The sequence below is a fragment of the Morchella sextelata genome (genome assembly GCF_020137385.1).
Source record: "Morchella sextelata strain SCLS chromosome Unknown scls_21, whole genome shotgun sequence".
Lineage (NCBI taxonomy): Eukaryota > Fungi > Ascomycota > Pezizomycetes > Pezizales > Morchellaceae > Morchella > Morchella sextelata.
In genome coordinates this window covers 569,922-588,332 of record NW_025408636.1, presented here as the reverse complement: position 1 = coordinate 588,332, position 18,411 = coordinate 569,922, and the positions used below count along the sequence as shown (strand labels likewise).

Here is an 18,411-nt window from a genome sequence, read left to right as displayed (position 1 = left end):
TATCGCTCGTTCGTCGTCTAAGATTTGCTAGACAAATACAGATCACGAGTTTTGTTTTAGACGTGCGGTGTGACACAATCGCTTTGTTGTCGCCTTCACGCCACATCGAAATCTAATCTTGTCCATCTTATCAGACACCGTACATACACAACTGAACGCGAATTCCAGTGACCTCAATCATACAGCAAACACTCGCAAGCCTGCTTGTTTCCCGCCATCAGGAAATTCACAGATCTCTTCAGCTGGACTTCATCCTTAGGTGGCTGCGATATACATAAAGCATGTCGAATTTACAGGCTGTTCCACAGCCGAGACGTGCTTCCGGGGGGGAGCTTGTCAGGCCAACTACAGCAGCAGTAGACTCTACTGCAGATATACAAACATCCTCACTAATCCAACTTACCCCGCGAGTATCTGAATCTTCCGTACTACCACAGAAAGAGAAGGAGAAAGAAACGATAGACGAGGAGGAGAAGCGGTGTTGGATATGCTATACAAGCGACGCCGAGGAGGAAGCACCAAAGAGCGATTGGAAGTCCCCATGCAGGTGCACCCTCATAGCTCATGAGTCCTGCCTGCTTGAGTGGATTGCAGACCTCCAGAGGTCAGAAAATAATAACTCTGGGGGGAAGATTGCTTGTCCGCAGTGTAAGACACAGATCCGACTGAAGCAGAAGAGGAGCATGGTATTGGAGGTTGTTGAGGGGGCGGGTAGGGCCGTAGGCAAAGCTGTACCGGTCTTGATACTTGCGGGTTTGCTTCTCCTGTCTATAGATACACCAAAATTTTTAGGGCACTTGTGCTGACTCCTACTTGCGGTTCTATTCAGGTGTGGGTTCGGTAGTATTTGTAGCTTGCACGGTCTATGGTACTTCCTTCAGGTTTGTCTTTGGAACTCAAGTCCAAGTGACTAATCCTTCTTCATAGGAGTAAATACAATATATGCTGTCTGTGGACCTGAATACGCAAATCGGGTTCTGTTAGGGCCAGATTCGGAATTCTCTTGGACCTGGAGTATGTTGAATGTTCACTGTAATGCAGATATATAGCTAATAGATACAGGGCTTGGCATTGGTCTTCCCCTCATTCCTTTCGTACTCGTGGCCTCGCGGACACGAACATTCGAGTCCGCACTCCCGGTTCTTCCATTGATCTTCTTCTGCCACTCGGATCCACTCTATATCTCATTTCCACCATCACCCGCCATCACGCTAGCATTACTACCATATTTAAGGGTATCGTACAACAGCCTTTGGAATCGGTTCATAGGGCCTTATGAGGATCGGTGGATTAAAGATGTAACGCCAGCGTACGCTCTGGAAAACTCGGAGCAAGAAAACAACCAAAGACGAGCAGAGAACAATAACAATGCAAATGCGCAACGGGAGAGACGCCCTGAGAATGCTCCGCCGAGGGAAGAGGTTGTAAACGGATGGGACGGTGAGGTACGCCTCGAGAACCACAACATAATTGTACAGGGAAGCAACATCACAAACATGATTCTGGGAGCTCTACTATGGCCCAGTGTGGCCAGAATGGTCGGAGAGAACATTCTGGGGAAATGGCCCAAGGCTTGGGGTGGAGATGTTGTAAGGAAATGCTTACCAGAAGGAGTCGTAAGAAACGTTGTTGGAGGTTTGATAGCGGTTGTTTTGAAGGTATGTTGCTTTTAGAGATTCTTTAAACTTGATTCTGCGAAATTCCCTTTTTGTTGTACGTGCTTCTTGAGAATGGTATTGGGAATTATCAACTGTCAGGCCAGATTGGTCGAATTGGTCAAATTAGCCAATCTAGCTAGTGCGGCAAGAGCCGAGAGGGATGTTGGTTGTTATACTGTTTTTCTCATTCCCTTTCTTTACGTTATCTTATTTATGTTTCTTCTTTGATGTTTGCTGCGCCGCACACATGATGGGATTCTGTTTTCTGACGTATTTGTTGATCCACCAATAGGACTTCATTTCTCTGTACTGCAAGTACAAGCGAGCCCAACAATTCCGCACCCGAAAAGTTATGAACTACAACGAGGTTAAGAAGGAGAAAGCGGCTGCCGCAGGACGGAGGTAGCTGTAATTATATCATTTTACTTTATCCTATTTTATTCATTGCTTTTATTCATTTGTTTGATTAGATTCTCTCCTTCCCATTTTATCTACATTTGTTGATGGTAAAACTTTCATTTAATGGCCTCGGTTGGATTTTTATATTCCCATGATACGCTGGTTGGATTGCCACCGCATTCTTGGCAAAATGTTTCTGGTTGGTTATGTTGCTTAGCTATTCCTTCATTTGCGGCGTTTGTCTTTCTTTTTTCCTTCCCTCTCTCTATTGTCGGCTGTGGTTCATCACTCCAAATCGAACTGGAACTGAAAATCATACTTCCGGCTCGAATTCCTTCCCAAGCGCATGTACACGGTTGTTCCTATAACCAGCACTAGAACGTGCGCCTATCGCCGCATGTTCCCCGGGCAGGCCTAGAAAAACACTCTGTGGAACACACAAAGGTTGACTGGGCATGTTTCAAGGGATCTTAGTCCGGAAGCAGCCCATGGATCAATCATCCGCCTAGGCAAATCATCTCCCCGGTGGCAGGTAGGGTCCGTGTTCATAGGCTCTATTGGTAGGATCCCGCTTACTCCGGGATTGGTCGGGTTTGAGTCTCATGTGAAATCTCACTATCACACAAAAGTTTATTTCAACACCTCGGGAAAAGACAGATGAGCAATGCCATCAAACGAGGACGGCGAAGGCGTCCACAACAACGAAACGCTCCACGTGTGGCCATTGCTACATAAAGTGACGCATTATGGCAAGCACACCCTATAAGCGAAAATAAACGTGGAGGAATATATGGTCGAGTGATGGATTATGATTGTAAGACTCACGTATCCCAGGTACTAATAGTTAACATACACAAATATCGGGTACAGTAAATAATACAAAAGAAGTGTTCCATAACTTAATCTAAGGTCCACGGTAAGACACGGGTACTTGTTTCTCTGTGGTTGATTTGATAATAGCAAGCTTCCTCTACATGTATGTAGTTACGTGCTGAATAACGCTTGGATGAAATCGTTTGGTCGCCCCAGTTTTCTTGTCTGCGCCTTGTCCAGCACTGTCCAGAATCACATGTCCGAAACAACGCCACAATCTCATCACTCTAGTGGCAAAGAAAAATCCTCAAGGCTTAGGAAATCTGTTCGTCGTGATCAGCCCATCTTGATCCCCCAATGTTAAGGAACCGCGTTCAGATCGGTCCCAGCCTCTCAGTGGACTCTCTGCTATACATACGTACCTACCTTTTATGTATAGTTATCCTTGTCTCAGCTTATGATATCTCCTCTAGCGATAGGTATATTTATGTAGGTATCTAGTGCCGTGATCTACCACGTTTCCTTTCATAGCAGGATACATGTACCTAGATTCCCAGTGACCCAGGTACCTATCGCAATCAAGTGCTTCCGAACCTGATGCATGTGGCTATGTAGAAGTGCGCATCCTGTTCCTAAATTACCCAAACAAGTTTCGTGGAAACAGTCACAGATACTGGGCGGTAATGATAATTGATACAAGTGCACATGTTAGAGAAAAAAGGCATGTGTGTATTTACGTACGTTGTCTATTGGGATGCATTCTTTCTGAAGCAGGCTAGACCGTATCGGTTACTAGATATTATCCTCTGCCTACTATTCGCTACAGATAATCAGTTCCAGTGAGCGATTACCGTCACTACCAATCAATGGTGATCCCGCCGCTCCAGAACCAAGTGATATTAAGTACGTAGATGCACTTGCGCGTGATGGGCACTACCTATTGCATGCCTGGAAGGAGGTATGCGGTTCCAGCCAATTCGATCTCCAAGATGAAAACGTGTGGATAGCTCGAAACAACCACAGCTCATCCAATTCCTCGACCGATCATGCTGAGTTACTAATCTCACAGCGCACGGGCACGCTGCAGTAGTTTCTCTGGATTATGGTATTGTCTCCAAAGTACCCACTCTTCATTCTAAACTAGTAGATCAACAGTAAAGCATACAGTACCACAGCTTATCTTTTACTTTAGGTGACATGAGCTTAATGCCTAAATGAGGCCCAGACTTATCAGATCCGACGTACTCGTACAGATATGGATATGGAGTGCTGCTTCAAAGCTTAGCTAGCTGCTGGTCAAACACGAAGACTTGTGCACCCGTAGGCTTGATCTTTTCACCCGAATCCCCTACGGTGCAAAGCATTTGACCTGAGATGTTCTAGAATCTCCTATAACCCTGTAAGGTACTCGAACCCCCCTCTGATCATCCGCGCCATTGACGGTCGTCATGGCTGCGCAATCTGTTAGACAGTTACGGTTACGCATATAAATAGGGCTCTGCAAGGAGCCCCTGCAAAAACGTTTTCTCTTTCAGCCGATCACACACAAACACAAACGCCGCACACAACACCTTCAAGGGTGTAATTTCAGTTTGTCTCCCGGAATCTCCGTTAGGAAAGAAAGATCTGAATTCGAAATTTATTTTCACAAAGCGCGGCTGAAGAAAACATATTTGATGGTTCAAGCATTTAATTACTAGAAACAGACCCTTGAGCGGCTTCTAAACGTGTGTCAGTATGAGCGCATACGGAGCATAATTGGTCCGCTCAAACTTCAAGTCGCACCGGCCATGCCCATCGAAAATGCGAAATCTCGAAAACGGAAACTCGGCGAAACCAACTTTCAAAATTTGAGGCAGCGAGAGAAATCATTTCCGGTCATTGGCCCTTTAACCTTGGATGTTTGCTGTTTCAACTAAACCCATCCAATGTCATGTAGATAACTGATATCGATCCAAAAAGGAAACAACACTACTGCGATTACAAAACGATCGCGATTTTTAAGTGTCGTATAATAATCACGTTCATTTCCTGGTATGCCAAAAAGAAAAATGGTATGGATGGAAATAGGATTGGCCGGTGAACACCACACTCAACGTCGAGGTTTTTTTTTCCACCTCTTGCCCTTATGGGGTATGTTGCTAGGCGCTTCATGCCCGGGACCTGTGGACATACCAAGATCCGGCCAGTGCACGTTGTTTTGAATCTACCTTAACTACCCCTCATGTTGGGAACTTCCAATCCATAATTGGATCCATCAGCGAATCAATTGACAGTTTCTTGTGCCTGCGATCTGCAACGCCGTTCACGATCCTCGGGACCGATAGAGACATGGAGTGACCGAAAACCTCTTTGTGGTTTATCTGCTCCTTCTTTCAACGTTCTTTTGAACGTAGCTGTGGGGTATTTACCATGAATACCGCTGTATTTGAGAAAATTCGTTGCGCTGCAGCAGGGGTATAGGCCAACCAGAGGCAGTATTTGGACGTCAATATGCAAGATTTGGTAGAGAACACCCCTGCTGCAGCGCAACGAATTTTCTCAAATACAGCGGTATGTGTGTCTAGTTCGACCTTTGTCTGCAGCTTTGATTGACAGCTTCTTCGCCTACCCTCGGGTTTGCGTGGGATTAGATGCAGCCAAAGCATGGGTCAAGACAAAGCCAGGTCTGATGTCTTTTCTCCGACACGCGAACACGAGACTGACTGAAGAACCCTTACACTGGGTGCTTCAAGCCTATCACAGAAGATTTACAGTTTCCGGTAGAATTATTGCGAAAGTCAGAGCTAAAAGAGTGGATTTTGTTGGTCTGTGCTCGTAGAAAAAATCTTTTAAGGGCCAATAGGACTATCGGGTCACGGGGAACCCACTTTCGCAATAATTCTACCGGAAACTGTACCTTCTGTTTAATTTAATACAAAGTCTTGATTTGTCGGTTTACCATAATGCTTCAAGAATGCACCCCACTCTACAACTGTGCATGGATCTCAATATGGCATACCAGAATCGAAATCGGGAAGTGTCTGTCAATGGTTGACTCACTAAGTAGTGTGGGAATTACTAGGAACGATGAAAAGCTGGTGGAGAGGATATTAGACGAGCCACGTAGGTATTTTTTTTTTCCTCAATAGAAGGAGCTTTGTTGCTTGGAGGCATCTCGCTATGTTCAAAATAATTGTCGACAAGAGCAAATCATTGGGCTGCCAACCAAAAAGCATGCATCATTAGGGTGAAAGAAAGAGTTGAGCCGTTCGGGGCGACATAAGCTCCTTCGCAAGAACTGACCTAAAAGGGGATCTAGCATCTCCATCTGGATGGCGGAAGGGGACGCCGAAGACAAGTAGAGCACTCCAAGTAGGTAGGTACATGGATAGAGAAGAGCACCTACAGTAGCCACCTCACTCAGAAAAGAGACAGCCCAGGCTTTGGGAGAGTCCCGGAGAGTTCGAACGAGGATCGTGAGATTTATTGGAAAAAGTTTTAAGGGATGGCGGGACATAGCAAAACATGTTTTGCTTCTTTTTGGTCTTGCTGCCCCACACACTCCCGACCAACTGGCTCACTAGCACCCATCACGGTATTTTCTCGGGAGTGTAGCGGTTTCGGCTTATTTAGTGTCAACACAAGAGCCAGGCACAGCACTTCTAGTCTAACTGCTTATGTCTTTACCGGCCTTGACTTTGAAAGGGAACAGGTATTTAGAGTCTCCCCAAATACCATATGCCATAACTACATAGGCAATGGTATAAAATATGCAGATATTGTCGCGGTCAAGTTATCAAGATACGTGTAGTTTGAATTATGAGAGACCATCTAATATACTTGTACCTATGTGAGTACATGTACACACCTCATGACTGCATGAATAATAAGTTTTGTTTCGATCTGAGCACCCTCCATTTTAGTTTTTTGTAGATACGGTATATGTGGAGTAGTACCTACTTAGTATGTACCTACATGGAGTAGAGTGCATGTACTCTCTAGAGTGGAGTATGCTGTTCTTTCGCTTGCAGAATTTATTAAAAGATCATATTTGGAATTCTAATTCGCAGCATTGCTGTCAATTTCTGGGACAACTGTTTACGAGGGTGAAGGGGATAGTCCGTGCCCGCTCAGACCCAGAACCAAAAAGTCTTCGAGGGTGTTGGTGTGATGGTTGTTGCCGGTTGTCAAGTTCACCATGCAACTGGCAACTGCAGTGCCAGAACTGTTTGCTGCGGGTGCCCGTAATATACTAATATACGTACATACTTGCTCAACTTCCATTAGTAAATAGTAGATACTTGTGTCTCTACCTAGTGATGTACTTTCGAAGTTCTACTTTACACAGCTGCTTTGTTAATCTGATTTCTAATCTTCCAATTCTTCCATTTTTCTGCCTTTTTTGAAGCATTGCATCGGGAGCGGTTCTCTGTTCATGGCCCATTACTGTATGTCAGGTTAGTGTATGCGAAGCTACCCTACCGTGCCAGCCAGAAAGGGACTGTTTTGGGCATCCAAAATATAGAACCCTCATTATTACTTTCTCTTTATGCTGGTTCATACCTAGCGCCTCAAGCTGTTCATACACACAAACTGCGGCCGCTCACTAATCCTAGTCGTCATCGTTCGCTGGCATGGCAGGCCTGTCTGCGCCCTCTTCTGGTTTGCGCCCCCCCGCCTCAAAGACGACCTGGTGTTGGCCCCTTGATCACTTCTCATGTTTGTCATCTGGCTCAGGGCTAACAAGATTGTGTGCTAGTTAGAGACCCTCTTTATGTGTTGTCTGGTACAGTGGTGGTACATGGTACCCACCACACAACTATCCACACTTATCTCTATCGACTCGAGTTACATGGGCTTCTCATCCATGCGCGGCTGGAACCAATGCCCGTTAGTTATGCCCCAAAAATATCTGGCCAAATCGCTCCGCCGATGCTACTGCAGCCGCGTCCTCCTCCCTTGTAGCCACTAGGAAGAGTACCTAGACTCGTACTGTACCTACTCTACTCTACTCTTGAATACCTACATCAATAGTCCTTGTCCTCACATATGCACATAGCCAGCCAGACACATCCAGCTTCAGTTATCCCGTCCCTTACGCTTTCCTCTTGGTTTGAGTAACATGCCCTTACAAACATGCTCCCACGTACAATAGGTACACACCTGCATTTACACCTATCCACTACAGTACCCCCCTCACTGCTCACCCCCACCTCACCATACCTTACACGCCATGCAGGCGAGTGTGTGTGGGTGGTGTGTAGAGAGAGTACTGGGAGTAGAAGGCTCAGCTTTGAGTTAGCCTCTCGTCATCAGAACGCCCTTGTTGTTGGCTCCTATAAACATTCACCCTAACCCCCCCGTCCCCGTCACCCGGCGAAGCCATCGTGATCGACCTGGGCAACATCATTTCGACATCACTCGTATTTTATATACTCCCTTGGTTCCTCGATTTCTATCAGGCTCAAAGGCTCAAACCTCGACCGAACCCTCCCTCCTTGTGGCATACAATAATAATTCCTGCACTTTACTCAATCGGCCTCGGCTTCAACATCATCTTCGATCATATTAATAGTATATACCAGGCCAGTCTTGTCTTATCAGGGATTCGAGCCAACAACTTTAACTCAACTTCTTTTTTTCGTTTTTCTATTTTTTGGCATTTATTTAATTACCTTCAATTATCTAAAAGCTTAAACACTCTTACCCAATCTTTCAACATGAGCAATACATCGTCAAACTCGAGTTCGTCTTCTACCACCCGCCCGGAGGACCGAATAGGATCATTATTGGCCGGACGCCTAGAACTCACTGGAATACTTGGACTCGGTGCCTATGGAGTGGTCTATACTGCCGTGGATATCTTTACCTGCACCCCGTTCGCTGTCAAGGCCTTGTCGAAAACCGGATTGGATGCACGGCAAAAGCGATTTCAGCAGCGCGAAATTGCGCTTCACCATAAGGCCAGTGCTCATCCCAACGTTGTCTCCCTAGTTAAGGTCCTGGACACCGTCGACTGCACCTATGTGATCATTGAGTATTGCCCTGAGGGTGATCTATTTACCAACATAACGGAACGTGGCCATTACGTCGGGAATGATATTCTTGCCAAGCGTGTTTTCCTTCAACTTTTGGACGCCGTTGAGCATTGTCATTCCATGGGAATTTACCACCGGGATCTAAAGCCAGAAAATGTTCTCGTTACAAACGGTGGTCTTACCGTCAAACTTGCCGATTTTGGCCTTGCAACTACTGAGGCTGTCACTTCCGACTTTGGATGTGGCTCAACATTTTATATGTCTCCTGGTACGATTGATAGGGTACAATTCTCCGATTTCTTCGAGGTACTAATTTTGTGTGATAGAGTGCCAACAATCTTCTCCCCGGAGTTCTAGCTGTTATGAATCCGCCCCCAACGATATCTGGTCTCTCGGAGTTATCCTGGTAAACCTTACATGTGGCCGGAACCCTTGGAAACGCGCTTCCCCATCCGACAGTACATTCCGTGCATACTTGAAGGATCCCCGCATGCTCAGGACCATCCTACCGTTGTCTTCCGAGCTCGATGCCATTTTACGCCTCATTTTTGAGATCAACCCCCAGAAAAGGATTTCCATTCAAGATCTGAGATACCGGATTATGTCTTGTCACAGGTTTACTACTGGACCTGGACCATTGGATAGCCCACCTCTTTCAGAGGTTTCTAACAGCACAGATCTTGTGGAGCCAGAGCTTTTCCAGCTCCCTGCCACACCTTATCAGTCAAAAGCTGCCGGTCTCTTTACCCCAGATTCTACCCCCTCCACTACACCTCAAACCACACAAACCTCAAGGCCCACCCCCTTCATATTCTCTAAGCCCCTTGCAACACCACCCCCATCCGAATCTTCTTCGGTCAATTCTCAATTTTACAACGAGACTAACTCTCCATCCGGAGATGTTAGTCCCATTATCGTTCCCGTGTCCCCCACAGATTTCACTTCGCCTTCAAGTCAGAACAACTGGCACTCACATTTTCTCCATGCCTTGGACGATGTTGAGAAAGTACAGCAATCGATTATCCGGGCTCCACAGAGCGTTCCTGTCTTTTAGGCGATTCCTCACTAGCCATTGGATGGGGGGTTTTGAACACGGAGTGGATACTCGTGAGTGAAGGGCGGGACCAGGGCTTCGATACACCGCGATGGCGGGTAATGATAATACCACACGGACGCGCTACGGTTTCATTTAAAATTTTGCCATCTTTATTTTATTTTTATTTTTTCATCTGTGGGGCGATATTGTTTCTATTGGCTTATTCTGCTTCATGGATAGCGTTGGCTTCAGCAAGGAGTTTACTGGTCTTTTTATTTTATATATATTTCTCTGTTCTTATTTTACCTATACTGCTCTTCTAAGGCAAGTGGAGATCTGATAAATCTTTCACGTGCGATAAAAGAGCTTTAGAGGCTTGTCTATTTTTTGATATGATTGGTGTGGTCGCTCTCGCAGTGTTTACTTTTTTGGGAGGGAAGGGTCGGTTCATGGCGTCTTGCATATAAAGCATGTACTTTCGATTGGTTTTTTGTTTTGTGTTTTACAACCCCATCCATTTTGTTTGCTGGAGCTTGGGGGGCAGCGGTGACGGAGATTACATACGGAAGTGTTCCTTTTCTTCTCCGCACAATAGCGCAGGAATTATGATGAAGATTTGGTTACTTGGGGCAACACATTTTCTTTTGTCATATCCAAAAAAGTATGCTCAGCATATTCATGTACGTATTTGGGGCTTGAGCTGAAAGGGCAGGGCAAGCAATTAGGAGAGGGGTCAGCTCTCATCAGAAACACCTAAAAGTATAGAGGGGTGTTTGAACGAACGAACCAATGTTATATTACACGAACAACTTCATCGTAATCATCATCTTTGGCGACCTGCACTGCGCTACTAGGCAGCTACGTGGCAACAATCCATCACTGTCAGTCATTCACGAGGGAAGATGGAAGGGGTTTGCTGGGCTGCTTGCTTCTGCTGCTGGGGGTTTGCTGGTGACAACCTTGCCTGTCTCGCTCCAGTTCATACTTCAAGCTTTGCGACAGGAAGGGGATGTTTTCTTATTCGCCTTCCAGCCGATCCAGGTGATTTGTAGAAGATGTCTACTCCTCTAACTACTTAACCCTCCCTACTTACTCCCCATGCATGCCCTTATACATACGCATACGCATATACATACATGAGATGGGCTGTTTCGTGCTACGATAAACATTCGCGGAGTAAACTAGAGAAAGGGGTTATCATATTTATTTCCCCAACTACCTATCCGGTTGTTTAATTCATTCGCCTCGTATATTGAGAATACAAAAAGGGACATGGTTAGCCTCGCAACTACAGGGCAGGGTATGATATGTATTTTGTGGAATCACGGTTCGGACATGCATATGCTTGTCATGAGGCAGGCAGCGCGGTTACTTGATAGAGTATAAGAGAAGGAGTGAGGGAAGGATGGAACATGGAAAGGAAGGCTGCTCATGCTGCTGCAATCACCTCTCTATCTGCCTTAACTAGGTGCAACGGACGCCCCAGTATTTGTTGGATCCTATTAAACCTGTACCGGTGGTTATTTACCATTCTTTTAATGTCTTGTTTCCGGCAGTCGTCGGTAATGTGTTTTTTGATCTTAGATTTGTTTTTGAATTTAGAGGAAATAGACATGAACTAACTAGAGTAGATAAACGAGTAACCACAATAAGTATGAGTATTAATTATTACTCTGAACTCACTGGCTTGTAAAGAAAGAAGCAAGCCCACACCCAGAATCGTTGCGCCGCCTGCTCCCCAAAGCACAATGACGAAGAGAGGAGAAGGCTAGATGATTTGCAGGTCCCGGACCTTGTGATTCTGGATAAATCCGAAAACATGTTCATGGAACAGCTCGGCGGGTTTTATTTAAACGACAATCGGGTGTGTCGTCAGCAGCGGAGTCGAGTTGCGACATATTGGCAAGGCGACCAATGAAGGTTTACATATTGCAGGCACCACGGTCTTTTTGCCGGTGGAACCTTGGATTTCATGTACCGTGTGGTGTATCAAGACAAGACACCAGTAGGCCGGCGGTGGTGGTGGTGCGTGTCTGGAGAGCTTATGGTGGCTGGATTAGAGATATATTTGACTTTGAAACAACCACCGTACGAATAGTACTATACTGTCCTTGCCGTAAAGGTATTTATATTATAGAGCTCAATCAATCAATACCATAGGCAGGACAGAGGCACTTGATCTTCAATTCAGGACTATCTAAAACTGGTCTGTTGTACCATTTGTAAAGTAGATGCAATCAGACTTGCCCTCGTGAGGCTTTGGCTTTACACGTCCGCCCATACTCTTGGTTGCAATCGTGATCATTACTGAACTGACTGCTGTGATAGTAAAGCAACCCGTTGAGTCATCATTACTCGTTTCTGGGAGTCATTATGACAATTACAGCCCAGAGTCGGACAGTGTGATTTGTTTACCATAGGTACAGCCTCCATTTCTTTGAAGTGTAAGTTACATGTACATGTGTATGAGTGTGTGTCTTACACCTGCCTATAAAGTACCTGTAGTCAAAAGGTGGCGGGGACGGAGCTGTGGTCCATGTGTAGAAGAAACCCAAATAAAATAAAGCATGTATATTGTAGTATGTATGCGGTAAATATCGTTTCGCGAATATCTTGGGAAGGCCGATCTAGACATGGCAGTTTATGCATGTGTGTAAAGCATTCAGATACTCGAGGCAGAGTAGACAGATGAAGAAGAGTATGAATCCAGCCCGACAAGTACTGGGTAGTAGCCTGCAGGAAGAAACCGGGGTAAGGGTTGATAGAATATCACCGCGGACAACCCCTTTTTCTATCACTTTTTTTTTATACCAAAATAGGTGTTTATTTGCGATTTAAACGGCCTATGTACCTTGTCTCAAGTAAGGCACCAGAAATTTTGATGCATGCAAGATGTCCGGCCCTCAGTCCAAATTTATGATGGAACATTCTGTTAGCGAACATATACATATATGTCGATGGTTTATACGCTGGATGTGTGTATATAGTGGTATGCCTATGTTTGGTGTACCTAGACCTGATGTGCATCTCCGGGTAAAACGGGTTCCAAATTCTCTAACCACCAAGGGTAACTATCTTCTATGATAGCGAAGTACCTACTGTAGGTAGAGTATGTAGGTACCTACCTACATATCTAATTTCAGAAAAACTTGTTGGGCCAGGAGCTCGAGTTCAAAAACCAACCGCGCGATGTAGTGTCGGGCTTGCACTGTAATGCCGGCGACGGGGCATCTAAGAAAATTATGCTGGTGACTTGTACAAAGTACTAACATGTAATATACGTATGATAATGAAATATGCCGACTATTATATCCATCATGTATCCGCATCCCGAACCGGGGTTTCTGTGCGGGCCGACTAACAGCAAATTGCAGATCAAAAGAAAATCAACCGGGAAGGTGGTTAGAGTAGCCACGGGTCCAGATACCCTTCTTCATGCACAGCTGTAGAAACAGGTGCGCATGGAAGAATTTAATCCAAACCCCAGAGCAGGTAGATCTCGAACTGGGCTACTCAAGCCTTGTCGAACCATATATGTACATATATGTACATATACTCGCAGCAGGTAACAAGTACCCGAAAATGCACGTCCTAATCTGCAATTTCCATTGGAGTAGAAGTCAAAAATACACCAAAAACTTGCAGCTGCATATTCGGGTACTTCATGCCTGTCGCGAGTACAGTTTCCGGTAGAATTATTGCGAAAGTCAGAGCTAAAAGAGTGGATTTTGTTGGTCTGTGCTCGTAGCAAAAATCTTTTAAGGGCCAATAGGACTATCGGGTCACGGGGAACCCACTTTCGCAATAATTCTACCGGAAACTGTAGTAAACACATTCGTCCGCAATTCCAACTTTGGACAGATGTACATTACATATGTATAGTATTCTAAGTATATGCGTACATATACGTTTCCAAGTGCCTCAGCACGCGAAGTTTTCCTGTTCTCCAATTAAACCCGCCCATGGGCCCACCATGACCACGAGAACAGCATGTCGACGAGAGCCGCAACGCATCGGACTCCTGAAACCTCATCCTTCATCCAACTGTGTTTCGAGGTGTTATCCTAGAGTAGAGTAAGTGTAGCGCTGCTAGTGGCCCGGCATCCCCATTGCACAGCTGGTCCAGGACGTTATCTGGACAGTGCGTTACGTCTATTGATGGCCCTCGATGCAACCCCCAATGGGCCAACGTCGACAGCTACCTAATTAGCTCCAAAAGGCCATCATTTCAACTGCACAGCACAGATGCTGCACAGCGGCCGCGGTCAACATGCGCAAGGACTTTCCCTAGAGTCCCATAAAGAGCATCTCCACTGCTGCAGAGTGCACAAAATTTTTCTCACTGGCTCCTTGAGCCATGTTTTTCAGATGATAACGAACGCACTGGCTACCTACCCCGCCCTTATTCCATTTCTCGTACGTCCCCAGGTCCCAGCTTGCGCCTCAAGACAGTCTGAAACAATGATTTGTGTAGAGAGCGAAAAATTGCCTCCCGCGTCACGTGATGCTTGTAGATCAATGCGTCTCCTGTCGTCCGGAGTCATGGCATCTCACTCGGACTGGTTGATGACTGAACCAAGCTCAATAACATATACCTACCTAGTGTAGGTGCTGCACGGAGGATCCGTCTTGAAGGGGAGGGGTCGCACTGTCGAAAATCGTAGGAAATAAGCATACTCGAAAGACGGCTGACGATCTCTGAATCATCGATTTTCACTACACTTCACGATCGGTTTACAAGGCGTTGAGCAGCGGGGTACAGAAAGGATCTTAACCCGCTTGTAAAAAGGAACGTTCGAAACGCAAAATGCTAGGTTAAAGAAAGAAAGAAAAAAAGCTGGAGAAAGCTCGATCCCCCCCACGAAAAAGTAAGGGGAAATCGAGAAGAGATGAACAGAAGGTCCTTTTTCATGTCGGATGCAGCCGGTAGGGCATGCCGATGTTCCAGGAACGGGGAATCAGGTCCCCAGGACACATGAGAATTTTTCCAGACCTGGTTTACGAAACCGTAAATGTCGTATGTTGGCCGAGACTTTTATTAAATAACACAAAGCATAGTCGGTTTCTGAAGGTCGGCCGCGGGCAATGGCATATTTTTTCTGGGTTTGGCAATCTCCAGGCATTTTTGTAATCCAGCCACTGCCCTTTATTTCCGGTTGCTGGTGGAGTAGAGTGAAGAATATTATCGCCAGAAACTCGCCTCGTGTCGATCATTGGTCAACCAGTCTAGAGTATCTAGCTATTAGGCTCAAGTACCCACAAGATCTTCTTAGCTTACGAGGAATCTCCTGTAGAAACCAAGATGCTCTGCTTTACAATTATCTGATACAACATACCAAGATAATGCCCTAGCTTTGCAAGCAATACTTGAATGATTGCCACAGTGCATCTCGACTGCTAGTGCCCTATGCCCTTCCTTCCTCCTGCCATATACGGACATAAACAGGTCATAAACCATACTACACTAGATCAGTATTTAGGGAGCCTCAGGGGATCCAAAAAGATGGGCGGTCCACCAATATATGCATGTCAGACATAAAACAGATCTGGTTCGTCCTGGCCACGGCCTGCGCTGTGCGGAATATTAACCAAGGTCTGAGGATTGGATTAGCGGCCGGTTATCGAGGGAAAGACGCGTCTGACCCTGGGTTAACAAGCTTGCCGGCGCCTGCAGCTCATCCGATGAGTTAGTTAGACCCCAGCTCAGATCATTGGACTAGGGCTAATGGGGGTCGAGTGCCAGCACAGCAAGGCAGGGAGTTCGGTCAGACGAGAGTTGGGGGATCCATGATTTAGACGAATCGCGAATTGAACGAGATGGTGTATGGGGAGGGGAAAGCGGAGAAGTATCCAGGGGGGGGGGGGGGGGGGGGGTGGTCTCAGCGATGGATCACCATAATACAAGAAATAAAGAAATAAAAGAAAAATACAAGACGCACTACACCATTATGTCGTTGATCGAGGTGATCGAGGTTTTACAAAGATTAGAAATTGCATGTTCTTGTATGTACCCCCCGATTCTGAATTCCATCCAATGCATGTAGTTTTCCGTTCGCCTTGCTTTTTGAATGCTTGGAACTATAGCATCGTCTGATTTTAATCCTCAGAATTCTAGAAGGATGCTGTCATAGCTATGTGCGAATGGATTATGGAAATAACCAGGAAATGGGATTCGAGCCCAATGCATGTAGGTACAGCAAAGAGGCCGTGGAGCACCATCCATACGGACGAAATGCCGAAAAGGATTTCCCCAAGTGAATATTTCGCCTCAAGCAAACGACAGCCTTGGCATGTGGTATTAGTCCGTTTTTTTAGTTCTTAGGAGGAGGGTGTTTTGTCGTTTTCCGCCTTCGGAGTTTTTTCGGGTCAAAAAAATCGGAGGAGTATGTATGCAGGCTGTCTTAATCTGTAACAAGTGTCCATATTTCAACTAGAGTAGAGAGACCCTCTAGACAACGACTTTTGCTTTCTTTTTTTTTGAGTCGCTTGGACAAGTGACATAACCTATCGCCACTGTCTGGGACGCGCATGCGTTCTAAGTTACACTCCTGTTAGTTACAGCTCATTTTTCCACCGTGCCGCCTATTCTAGAGCAAAAGAAAAAAAAAATGGAGGTAGGTAGATATGTAGGAAGCTTGAGGAGAAGCTTTGTGGAGGAGTAGAGAAGCGACAACCATCGTGAGAGTAGGTTAGCTCACTGCTATCATATGATACCCTGTGATGGAATACATGTCGGCACAGCCGTACGTACATACAGTCACATAGAACGGCAGTAAGATATTGGCTCACGATCGGAGCATCTAGTCGTATCATGTATGTAGATTCTAGGGAAAGTCTCATAGGTGTAGGTACATGTAGACGGGAAAAAAAGCGGGGGAAACATTGAGTTAAACGATGTGTTTGCGGCGTCTGTCACTTCTGTCTCGTCGTCATCATACCTCCAGGAATCATATTCGCGATCTCTTGAGGATATCTATGAGCTGTAAAAGATATGATACCGCAAATGTGGAGTAGCGAAATATCAGGGTCAATTTACAGGCATTCTAGTCAACTAGAAAGTTAGTAGGCTAGGGTTTGGTTTAGATCGGTCCCAGATGCACTCCCTGCCTGAAGGCTGCGGTACCGGCTTGAGAGGGATGGTTGATACCGGCTCGATCGACTTCACGTCAGCCCCACTACTGCAGTAGACTACTTCTCGAATTTCGTGAAGGAAACGAAAAATCCCCCCATCACAATACCCTACGCTATCGCAAAATGTCTGGTCGTCAAGGTTTGTTGTTTCCGCGCCTCGTGTGTTCTTGAGGAGAGATTATACATGCTAAAATATACGGACGAATGCAGGAGGTAAAGCGAAGCCTTTGAAGGCCCCCAAGAAGGAGAAGAAGGAGGATGATGATGAAGATAAGGTACACACACACCACTTCCACGTGCGGAAATCAGGGACGGGAGCTAACGATGAACGTCAACAGGCTTTCAAGGAAAGACAGAAGCAAGGTACGGTTTTTTAGGCCCGAGCATTTCCCGGTACCACAGGGCGCATGGAAAAACGATGATGCGGACCCGCGTGCGTGTGAGGGATGGGTATTCTTTTACGCAAGATTCTAACGTTCACTCTAGAAGCTGCCGAGCGTAAAGCTATGGCCGAGAAGGCAAAGCAGAAGGGTCCTTTGGTTTGTGCACCCCTCGTGGTTCCTCGTGCTCGATCACAGATCTCTCTCTATCATGCACGAGATACTGACGGAATATAGGGCTCTGGTGGTGGGATCAAAAAGTCTGGAAAGAAATGATCAATCATAGAGGCGGTGTATTACACAATACATCGACGAAATAAAAATATGATTTCCCTTTTCAGTTTTTCTCCCTTCTATTAACTCTTTCTTACACTGGAGGTTCCTCATCTGGTTATATCCTTTTCTTATGCTTGAAGTGTATGCATAATTGAACGTATACATTCTTGGTTTCGATCTCTCCCGCGCTGGCATATGTATATGAATTCATGATCTTGGTGTTCCATTATACATAATGCATCGCCGGAGAGTCATATATCCTAGATGTGTCAAATGAGGTGTCAGTAATGATCGAGTTCACCTAGGCCTTCCAAGCAAAATTCGTAGAACGTTAAGTAAGTAACCTCTTTTTCTTCTGTTAGGTTCTCCTTTTTTTTTTTTTTTTTTTTTTACAACAGAGGCCCTTCATGTCATTATACCCTTTTTTTAAGTATGCATACATGTAATTGACTGCATGAACCCTTGGTCTTGATATATATTTATTCCTTACCCACAGCGATGAGCTTCGGACTATATTTATCGGCATTATATGTATGCATACCCGATCTGTCGCAGGAACGATAGCTATTCGTGCGCGGAATAAACAAGGAGTGCCACTCCAGATTGAACATATCCTCCGTGCAGATATCTGTAAACTCACGGTCCATGATCTCCATAACTAATGTTCCATTCTGCCCAATGCGCCGTTCGAATCTGAT

General features: G+C 45.6%; 3 protein-coding genes across 3 annotated transcripts; all 3 read left to right on the top strand.

Moving 5' to 3' along the window:
* Window positions 1-281: 281 nt before the first annotated feature.
* Window positions 282-2,064, top strand: H6S33_006729 (uncharacterized protein; the record flags this gene model as incomplete). Its single annotated transcript, XM_044838072.1, has 5 exons — window positions 282-753; window positions 830-868; window positions 928-1,014; window positions 1,063-1,658; window positions 1,951-2,064. 5 exons carry the CDS (start codon window positions 282-284, stop codon window positions 2,062-2,064), a joined length of 1,308 nt encoding a protein of 435 aa, XP_044689547.1.
* A 6,508-nt stretch (window positions 2,065-8,572) lies between these two features.
* On the top strand, window positions 8,573-9,944 carry H6S33_006728 (uncharacterized protein; the record flags this gene model as incomplete). The annotated part of the gene is made up of 2 exons (XM_044838071.1): window positions 8,573-9,158; window positions 9,217-9,944. 2 exons carry the CDS (start codon window positions 8,573-8,575, stop codon window positions 9,942-9,944), a joined length of 1,314 nt encoding a protein of 437 aa, XP_044689546.1.
* A 7,236-nt stretch (window positions 9,945-17,180) lies between these two features.
* On the top strand, window positions 17,181-17,713 carry H6S33_006727 (uncharacterized protein; the record flags this gene model as incomplete). Its single annotated transcript, XM_044838070.1, has 5 exons — window positions 17,181-17,196; window positions 17,268-17,332; window positions 17,396-17,420; window positions 17,544-17,596; window positions 17,675-17,713. The coding sequence occupies 5 exons, from the start codon at window positions 17,181-17,183 to the stop codon at window positions 17,711-17,713; spliced, it is 198 nt and encodes a 65-aa protein (XP_044689545.1).
* Between the last annotated feature and the right edge of the window lie 698 nt (window positions 17,714-18,411).